The sequence below is a fragment of the Myotis nattereri genome (assembly GCF_964212035.1).
Source record: "Myotis nattereri genome assembly, chromosome: 4".
Lineage (NCBI taxonomy): Eukaryota > Metazoa > Chordata > Mammalia > Chiroptera > Vespertilionidae > Myotis > Myotis nattereri.
Window position 1 is genome coordinate 26,672,716 of NC_138079.1, and position 10,766 is coordinate 26,683,481.

Consider the following 10,766-nt stretch of genomic DNA (forward strand, 5'->3'; position numbering starts at 1 on the left):
CACGATGGAATACTACGCTGCAGTAAAAAAGAAGGAATTCTTGCCATTTGCAACAGCATGGATGGAACTGGAGAGCATTATGCTAAGTGAAGTAAGCCAGTCAGAGAAAGATAAATACAGCATGATGTCACTCATTTGTAGAATATAGAGAACAACATAGACTGATGAACAGGGACAGATCCAGAGACAGAGAAGCAGCGATCAGACTGTCAATCCCCAGAGGGAAAGTAGGGGAGGGTGGGGGTAAGGGGGAGAGATCAACCAAAGGACTTGTATGCATACATATAAGCCAAACCAATGGACACAGACAACAGGGGGATGAGAGCATGAGTGTGTGTGTGGGGGGGTGTGGTTAGGGGTTAATGGGGGGATGAGGACATATTTGTAATACCTTAATCAGTAAAGAAATTAAAGATAAAAAAAAGAAATAGCTAACAACAACAAAAAACAGAGTACAAAAGTTTTCAAATGTAACCTATTACCAGATGACACGTTCACTCAGTACAAAATGATGGAGCAATTTCCAATATCAACCCATCCACAAGTCCCAACTGTACAATGCACAAAAATCAGAGATGGGGGAATACTTTAAAAGTGGCCTTTCAAAGGGAAGTCACTGCTGTTCCTATAACCAATCCAGTGAATTCTGTAACACTTCAAAGGGAAAACAGATGGTAGGCTGAGTAAAACTAAAAAATTGACTTTGATTATTATATTTAATAATTTTACTATAATTTTTATAGCAGTAAACATTTCTTTAGTCATATATTTCAGTCTTTTACAAACATCTTCATTGTGCTAAGAAATTTTGGCTTAATCATGTTGTCAAGTTTTCAGACAACAGTTAAAAAGACAAATATGATGGGCATTCTTTGCTGCTAATTTTTTGATATTTGGTTACTAAATCACTGAACATGTAGGAGAAAAGGTAGAATACACACTTGCAGTTTTCCCAGATGGGAACATTTGTAAATGTTGATTTGTGTATTTGCTCCCAATGAAAGCCACTGTTGACCCTCCAGTTGGCCTGAGCTCTTAGTGCCTGATCCTATTTCATACTCCAGGGCCTTTCCAAGACATGTGCCACACTCTTCTTCCCACTCCCACTGGAATTGACAGTATTTAGCCAAAATCAAATTCAAATAAATGATTTTTAAGTCAAGAAAATTCCAAGAGCTATCAGATTTCTGGGCACCCATATAGGTCTGCGGAGCTTCGATCACAGCCTTACAATTGTACTCCGTGTACACCTGATTCACTTCTTCTCTGTGAAAAGTACAGGAAGAGGCTTCCTGGAAACACTGTATTTTCTTCTCCAAAAAGTGTCTCCCTTATAGAAAATTGCTTATTTTTATTTTATAGCCAGGATTTGTTCTCTCAATACCATCATTAATGATATCATCTCTGCTCTCCAAAGGTTGGGAAAGGTTGTTGCTATCCCAAGCAGGACAGGTCTTTGTCTAGGAAGGGGTGGCTTCATGCCAGGGGCAGCTCTCCCTGTGAGGCCATCCCCCACACTCGGAGCTGGGCTTTGAGACCACGTGAAGCTGCATTTGTCAAGGCTGGGGTCAAAATTGACTAGTTAATGATGTGTTAGCTTGATTTACACCTTTCAGATATTTAAACAACGGTATATGCGCCTCCATCTGCATGCTAGTGATGGGCCTGCACACCTCCCAAGAGGGCCTGCTGCCTACCCCATATTTTTTCTAATGATCAGAAAATAGCAGCTTAGTATGCCAGCAGGCCTGAAACAGATGTTAGGCTGCAGCGCTAAAGAGGGATGGGAAGATCTACCCCTGCAATGAGGTGAGCAGTCTTCAAAGACCTCTTGCATGCCTAATGAGACCCCGATACTAATATTCTCATGCAGACTCTAATGTCATATATATATATATATATATATATATATATATATATATATATATATTTTCCTCTTTTATTACCAATATATGTCATTAGGAGGCTGTTCTGTTAGATGCTTAAAACTGGGGCTCTATACAGCCTTTATGTGAGATGAACACAGTTCTTGGAGTCATAAGATAAAATAAAACATCTCCCTACAGAAGTGGCATTTGGTCACAACTGAACAGTACTCGAATAATTATTTATTTTCTGGAAAAAGAAGGTTTTATTCACAAACAGAACTGTCCACATGTCCCTGTGCTGTCCTGGCAGATAGCTGTGGTTACATGGAACAGAGAGGGTGGCATCCAGGGACGGTCAGAAAAGACATGCCTCAGGTTTGGGAGAGGCAGAGGAAGCCAAGGATGGGAAGGCAGAGAAGCCAAGGACGGAGTGCCCGTGCTGAAGCCCATGGCAGGTGAGGGTTTGAGGCCAGAGGGCCCATCTAAACAAGAGGCAGAATACCTGAGACCTTGGCTGTGGTCTCTGTGACCCCAGGTTTCTGTTTCCTCTGCTCAAGAGCTTTGGTGTATGACCCCTCTAGGCCCATTGCTGGGCCCACAGGCCTGGCCCTGTATAAATGAACAGGCACTTTGAGGGTGACGGATGAGATGGGCTAGAAGATGCAGATTAGACAGGCAGCAGGTTCGGGCAGACAACATGATAACCAACCATTGAAATATATGTCAAAGCAGGGCACTGTGGCACATGGGGTAAAATACATTGGAATCTTTTCATAATTTTTAGGAGAACGAGAGAATAAAACAAACCCAGTTAAATTGTATGCAGAAAGGGAAAACATGTCAGGATTGTGTGTGTGTGGCATAAGTATATGATCACAGCCTGAGCTATTCTGAAAAACAGAAGTGAAAAGTGCATGGCCAACCAGCCTTCCCCATTCCTGGATTTCTGGACTAAGGGGACAGGCTGGTGTGACGTGAACAGTTATCACCTGTCATCCTGCACTCTGGACCTCTCAGGGAGTACTATCCAGTAACCACTAGCCTGTCTCCATTGCAACAGAGGCCCTGGAGTGAGCACAGAAGCATGTGGACTGCTCCAAACATTGGCTAACCCTCAAATTTATTGCACGTAAAAAGATGATTACCATTTTAAAAAAATCAAATTGTTTCCAGATGATATAAGCCATATTCTCATGACCTTTATTTTGGATGGCAGATATTATCTATTTTTTAAAATGATGACTGATAAGCCCCTTTTGCATAAACACATGTGATGTTGTGCTGATAAATGTGTGACAACCAGTTGTCTGGGGGGGAAAAACAGGCTGGTTTGCAGAATTTTCCAATTTCTCTGGTGTAAATACTCCCACCATGGCTGATTTTGATTACCAGGGTGTGAAATCACTGAACATGGAGTTTAGAAGAGAAGCATAGTAGCAGACAGTTACATAGTATCTCCACCTTACTGATGCTATACAAGCAAATCCTATATAATAAAAGGCTAATATGCAAATCGACCAAACAGCGGAATAACCAGTCACTATGATGTGCACTGACCACAAGAGTCAGACATTCAAAGCAGGAGCTGCGCCCTGGTAATCAGTGCATGCCCACAGAGGGAGTGCTGCGCAGCCAGAAGCTGTGGCACAACAGGAGCCCCTCCCACCTCCGCAGCAATGCTAAGGATGTCCGACTGATGGCTTAGGCCCGCTACCTGTGGGAAATGGGCCTAAGCCATCAGTTGGACATCTCCCGAGGGCTCCTGGACTGCGAGAGGTTGCAGGCAGGGCTGAGGCACCCTCCCGCCCCAGTGCACGATTTTCATGCACTGGGCCTTTAGTAACCTTATAAACATAGGTAGACTCATAGATAGAAAGCAGACTGACAGTTATCTGGGAGTGTAGGGGGCTGGGGGAGGTGGAGGGATTGAACAAAAAAGAAAAATAACAGAGAAAGAAAAAACTCATGGACATGGAGAATACTTCGGTGATTCCTGCGGGGGGGGAGGGGGGAGGAGTGGTGATGGGAGGTGGAGGAGGTTATAGGAGGGTAAATGGTAATGGAAGGAGACTTAACTTGAGGTGGTGATCATGCAATACAGTGTACATATGATGTGTTGTGGAATTGTGTACCTGAAACCTGTATAATTTTGTTAATCAGTGTCACCCACTAAATTCAATAAAAAGGATAAAAAGTAAATCAATTTGAAAAAGGTTATAGCTAAAGAATTCAATGAATGAACAAAATAACTACAGAATCTCACCATACAGTTATTATTATTTGGAAGGCAGTTAATATATAATTGCAGTAAACTGAAAATTCTAAACTGACTTTTCATCTTATGTTTTAAGATTATAATCCCCAATCTATTGGTTTGTGATTTCAAGAAAAACTTAATGTGATTCCTGACCTTTGAGAATCCTTTAAATAAGATCTTGGTCCTAATCAGGTTTTTTTTTTTAAAGAAGGAAAAATACACATGGCTGCTTCAGTCAGTACCCTGGACTACTTGATGTCGAAAGGTTTTTGACCACAGCAACCAGCCTAGGAAGACTCTGGTCCCGTGGTGGGCAAACCACGGCTCACAAGCCACACGCGGCTCTTTGGCCCCTTGAGTGTGGCTCTTCCACAAAATAACACGTGCGGGCGCGCACATACAGTGCGATTGAAACTTCGTGGCCCATGCGCAGAAGTCAGTATTTTGTGGAAGAGCAGGTATTTTGTGGAAGAGCCACACTCAAGGGGCCAAGAGTCACATGTGGCTCACGGGCCGCAGTTTTCCGACCACTGCTCTGGTTTCAGGTGCAGGGCGTGGGGTGTGGACCATCTGTGCGTGTACTCGGGCTGAGCTGACCAGCTGCAGAGAGCTGATTTTGCACACTGTCTCCTCATTCTGTGTTTAGGGGTGTCACATTGATAGCCTGAAATCTGCCACGATGGGAGTAACGACCCCATGTTAACCAGCAAACGTTCCAAATCAGAGCTCCAAAGAGCCTCTTGTTAAACATTTACACCCCTGGGCCAACCTCAAGGACATTGCCCTGCCTCCTGTGATGTGAATGCTCGAATGTAAATCAATATAAATTTCCAGAGCACAAACACAGACCTATTATGCCCAATGAAACAAAGTTCTGAGGATCTTGTAAAACTTCCTAGGAGCTTAACTTACTCTAGAATTAAAAAGTTAGCAAATCTGTGATATGTTCCTGCTCTAAGAGGAGCCACAATTTTTATGACAGTGGCAAATTTGTAGGAAAAATCATTCAGTAATAAGGAAAAGCAATGCCAAATCAGCCAAAATAAAATGGGTGTTCCTAATATTTGAAAATAGAATTTACCTCAATTTAGTTACCCTTTGTCGCCTCAAAGTGTATGGAGGCATAATTATTTCATACAGCCAGCAAAACTTGCAGTGTAGTTTGAAATATGTTTTAAACAAACATTATGGCCAAAAGAGTTATTTCAACTTACATAACAGATGCCTGGATTTCCAACAGTAAACTGACCCCAGCATCACACACCGTGTACTCTAGCTCTGCTGTTCTCCATGGAAACAGGTAACACTGCTGAGGAGAAAATCTTTCTCTGGTTCTGTGAAAGCCGCCCCTGGACACTCACTCTCTCAGCTGAGTCTATTATAATTAAAGACCTAAAACAAATGCAGATGAGGAATGAGGGTGGTTTGTCCACTAAGCTGGACTTCACTGATGATGGATTGCACCTGCCCCTTCAGGTTCTGGCCAAGCCAGGTGAGTGGCTGTCATGGACAATCTGGGCTGTGACGCCTACCAGATTGGAGCTGCATGCCAGCCGGCAGGGAGTCCAGCTCGCAGGGATCTATTCTCCCAGGGTTTGGAAAAGCACATTTAGGCGGGATGCTTTGGCTTCTCCTCCTGGAAATACATGTTTCACTGTCTATAAAACCCTTATCTTAAAGGAAACTTAATAAAGCACTCTGAAAATCTCCCGAGACCTTCAGGAATTTTCATAATTTTAGAAAACTAAAGTTTTTACAAAAATATTTTTTTAAGTGTGTGTGTGGGTGCAATTAACTTCTAATGTGGATAAGTATATGCACAATGCATGGTAAGAGAAACAACAAAGACGACTAGGGCAACCCCAAGTAGGTAAGCTTTAAATACACAGTGAAAACTGAGCTTTAAATCTTTCTATCATTTACATCTAGCGCCCTCTGGTGGTCCCGGAAAAGATCCTCTGTTCCCACATTCATCTGTTTTATCACTTTATATATGATTTATGTCTTCGTTCAGAAGGAGATGATGTCATTTAAAAAAATATAATTCTTACCCGAGGATATATTTTTTAATTGATTTGAGAGAGAGAGAGAGAGAGAGAGAGAGAGAGAGAGAGAGGCAGGGAGAAGGAGAGAGAGACATCAATTGGTTGCCTTCCATAGAGCCCCAACTGGGGATTGAACCCAGAACCTCGGTATGTGCAGGGACCAGGAACCAGACCTACGACGTTTTGGTGCATGGGGAGGAGGCTCCAACCAACTGAGTCACACAGTCCAGGGCCAGAAGGAGACAATTTCAACAGTAAATGCAGACATTAAATTATTTTATCATGGTGAAGAAATTACATTCAGGTATTTTGAATTATTACCTCTTTAATTTTCAAAAATTTCTGAAATTATATTGTGATAATCAAAGCTTGTTCTCCCTCTAAAAGTCATCTTTCACATTTAAGATGACCGTTCATTGTTGGAAATGATATGAAGTATTAACATTGAATAATACCCAATGGATTGGGTTCAAATAAGAACCATCTAGCCACTGATGTTCCACACCTGCTTTCCCATTCACCCAGGAAATGTGAAATTCCCCAGTGCTGTTTGTGAAGTGCTGCTTCTGAGCCGTGGAAGTAAAACCACGCAGTGCAAAAGCGGCAGCTTTGTTTTTAGGACAGATGGTGGAACAGGATATGGACATTGCTTATGATGCCACACTATGCTCTTGAAGAGCACCAACTTTGATATTAAGATGGTGAGTGCTGAGCAGAAATGACTACCTCTGCCTCGGGTTCTGAGTCTAGGATAGAGCTTAAGTTAAAAATCAGGTGCAGCAGGGCGGGGCGGGGGGGGGGGGCGGAGTGGAGAATTGAGTAATATGCTCTTTATAAAAATTCTTCGATGCGCACATTCATACAACCTCTAGATTCCTCCTTGGCTCTGTCATTTTTTAAAATAAAATATATCCCCTTGCCTTTCCCTCTGATGTTTGTGGTAATAACGCTGGTGAGTTCTTGCTGGTTCACACGGAAATATAACGTAAATCTTGGTGAGTGGACTCAGGTGCTCCCTCATAGGAAGCAGAGGTGTCTTAGGAGAGTTCCTAAGTGATGAACGTGCGCGTTAGGGCGTCACCAGCGGCTACCCTGCAAAGACTGGAACCCCGCTCGCGGACTTACCGCCCTTTTTCACGCCGGCGGGCCACTCCGCAGGACCTGGAGGACGCCGGCTGCTCGGGCTCCCAGGTGAGGCCGCTGGGGGTCTCCAGGCGCACGCAGGTGCCTGCTGGAAAACAGCGGCGACACCTCGGTCAGACTGGGGGCTGCGCGAGGGGAGCCGCGGGGACCCTGCCCCGCCGTCGGGGACTCACCTGCACACCCACCTGCACCAGCAGCAGCACCCAGAGCGCCGCGCAGCCGGGGCCCCACATGGCCTCACCGCCCAGCGCGCCCCACGCCCGTCGCCCAAGCAGCGGACCCCGAGGGGAGAAAGCACGGCTTCACGCGGGGGAGCTCGGAAGGGTCCAGGACCGCGGGATGGTCCCCAGTCGGGTGTCGTGCAAGTGGGCACCCGGGACCCGATCCGACTGGAGTGCAGGAGCCTTCCCCTCCGCGACTCCGCCACCCGCGAGGGGCTTTTACTGCGGCTCCGCACCGCGCGGGGGGCGGAGTGGCGACCGCGGCTCGGCGGGGGCGGTGCGGAGCACCCGCCCGCATCGTGGGAGAATGGGGGAGGGTGTTGGAAGGAAGGCGGGAGAGGACGGGGAGGGGAGGGAGAAGCGAAGAGGACGGAGGAGGGGAGCAGAGGGGGGAGAAAGGGGAGTTGGAGAGGAGCGGAGAGAGAAGGAGGAGGGCAGGAGGGCAGAAAAGAGGGGGAGGGAAGAGGCAGGGGAAAAAGGGGTGGGGAAGGAGAGCATTGAAGACAGGGAGGATCGGGATGCTCGCCTGTCCGAAGTCGGATCCTCAAAGGGCTCACGAGGGTGGAGAGGGGCCTGGAGACGCTGGGCAGTGAGCAGGTTGAATGGCCTGCCCGTTGCCTTCCAGATCTACTGTTTGTCTACCGGCCTGGCCGTGCTTAGCTGTGCGCACAGCTTCTCCGGACCCCCTTCCCGAGGGCTTTGCCTGCGCAGTGGAAGGGGCAGACACCTGCTGGTTGGAGTGAGGCTGGACTCGCTGGGGCCCTGCTGGGTCCGCCCTCCTGCCTGATGGAGAAGATGGGGTGTGGTCTGGGGCGGCCGAACCTTCTGGGGAACCCGTGGATCTATGTGTATGTGCGTCGCTCTGGGGCTTGTGAGGTGATGGGTGACCTGGAGGTGGAAGAAGCTCCCACCACCGGGCCATCTGCCCAGGGATGTAGCTGCGCTCCTGGTCCCCAGGGCTTAGGCTGCCCTCGACTGGCCTTGCCTGGGACTGCCTGTGCAGAGGCTTCTGGGTGCAGCCTTTGGATCCCAAGGAGGGGCAGGAGGGCGGCCACAGGCCTAGCAACAATCACAACCCTGGTTCTGCATCTCTCCACAGCTTGTGTGTATACATGCGCATGTGTACGTTTCATTGTGAACGCTGTGTACATGCACTTGGTGTGCACCTATGTATGTCAGTGCCCCCCGTGTGTGCACATTTGTGCATGTGTATGAGCTTGTGCATGAGTACACCTGTTACTGCTTGTGACCACTTTGCTCCAGTGGTTGCTCTTCATCTTTCTGACCAGTTACATCCTGCAGTTCTCTGGTCTTTGTGGCTCATGTTCAGTATAGCCAAGGGTCTCACAAAGGTTCTGAGTTTCACTCAGGGCAGAATTTCCCTTTGTCCTGAGCGAGTAGGGAGCACCTCAGTAATGGGGATCTCTAATAATCTCGAATTAGCTCAAATATAGCCTGCAGGGAGTCAGATTCCCCAAGTCTGACATGAAGACACCTAGGGGCTCTCTATGTTTAAACAGATGCAACAAAAGAAGAATGGCTGGCCTAAAAGGATTCAATTTAAATATATATATATATTTTTTAGTAATACCAATATGAGTCTCTTTCCATTGTGAGGAAAGAAACAATATTTTTTTACAATAGTGAGCGTTTTTCCAGTTCCTTTAGCTGTTCACTGAATTCAATGTTCATCCCACACCTGGAATGCCTATAGATCACACAAACCAAAGGCAAACTCCAGCCTGGGGGTCTGGGTTGGGAGCTGAGATGAGGGAAACTGGTACAGTGGGTATAACCAGAACTGCCAAGAACACAGTGCAATAATGTGATCTGTGACTTATAATAAGATAAACACACACACACACACACACACACACACACACACACACACACAGGGTCTTCTAGTTGTGGCACAGGGCTCCTAAAACCCTTGGAATTTCCCAAGTGCTGAGAGCATTAAAGGTGTCTTTTGTAATGCTAATGAGTTGGCTTTGCACCCTAGGCTGTTGGTTAGTTGCCAGGAGAACCAAATAGTGAATTCCTAAATACCAGTCCTGAAGGGGAGCTGTTTCTACTCTCTACTTGCAGACCTGGAATCACCTGTCTTTATCAATGGGTCCATGTGCTTGATCTGGCTGTCTGCAGCTGATCTGGTCTCTCTGGACCTCACTTTTCTATCTGCACAACAAGAATGGCAGCGATGGCTTGCAGATGTGTTGGGGTTAGGCGCACTGATCTACACACATAGCAAGAAAGAGCTCAACCCTGTTCTCCTCCTCCTTCCCCAGCTACTGGGAGTGGAGATCAACCTGGAGCTAAGTGTCCCCAAGGAAGAGGGTGGAAGAGTTTGACTCAAGTCAGACTATCACTGAGGAGGGACGCCAGGGACAATAGAGCACATTTGACGATGTATTCCTGTTCCCTGCATCACAACAAAGTCAACTTGGAATAACATGTGTAAACCACAGCATTTTCCTTCCAAGCACTCTTGTGATCTGGCATTTACTTTTGTGGAGAAGTCTGGAAGCAGGTTTGATTTTGTTCTTCAGTTCAGATCCTCATAGAACCATTACCTATCCTTGCTTTTGGGTTCTTTTAGAACGTGTTTGGCTGTGCATTTTGTCATATTTTTTCCTGAAACATCATAAGTGTGTGGATTTTTTTCAGCTTTGGGAAGATATAGATACTTATGTGCTTATTATTTGGGAGACATGATATTTAATAATGGGTATTTAGTATTAAAATAGACAGTTTAGATCATTGCTGACATAAAATGACAAAGATGATTACTGAAAAAGAAAGTATGTACACATGTATACAACTAAATGAGGTAAATAGAAATAGCATGTTTCATATTTCACAAAATATTTTCAAGGAACAGAGAGGGGAGAAAGCACAGAAAAGCAAATGAAATGCTACTAAAATTCTATTCCACAGATTAGGGAGTCAACATATAGGCTTTATTAGTAACTTTGAACATCGGAGAATTAAGCTAAGATCCTCTTGAAAAGTTGAAAGTAAATACTGATGGCTAAAATAAGATTATATGAGAATAGAAAAGTAAATAAGATATTTTGAATATATGGAAAAAATAGAGAATAACAGCAGGGAAAATAAAAATCAGAAGGTATAGGGTGTGACAACAGAATACAAAAAATTATAACAATACATACAATGGGTTAAATTTACTTACTTTAGAACAAAGTCTTAGCTTTTGTTATGGTAGTAAACT

At 45.4% G+C, this 10,766-nt stretch overlaps 1 protein-coding gene across 2 annotated transcripts in view; it reads right to left on the reverse strand.

Moving 5' to 3' along the window:
- Positions 1-7,561, reverse strand: part of ADAMTS16 (ADAM metallopeptidase with thrombospondin type 1 motif 16) — a gene marked incomplete at its 5' end in the record, with an annotated part of 106,521 nt that extends 98,960 nt beyond the window's left edge. The window contains 2 exons of one of the 2 annotated variants that reach the window (XM_081090218.1): positions 7,296-7,401; positions 7,487-7,561. In XM_081090218.1, coding sequence (XP_080946344.1) covers positions 7,296-7,401; positions 7,487-7,546 — 166 coding nt within the window. The remainder of the gene's footprint in view (positions 1-7,295; positions 7,402-7,486) is intronic. The other variant, XM_081090217.1, reaches the window with a different exon arrangement.
- Positions 7,562-10,766: the final 3,205 nt, after the last annotated feature.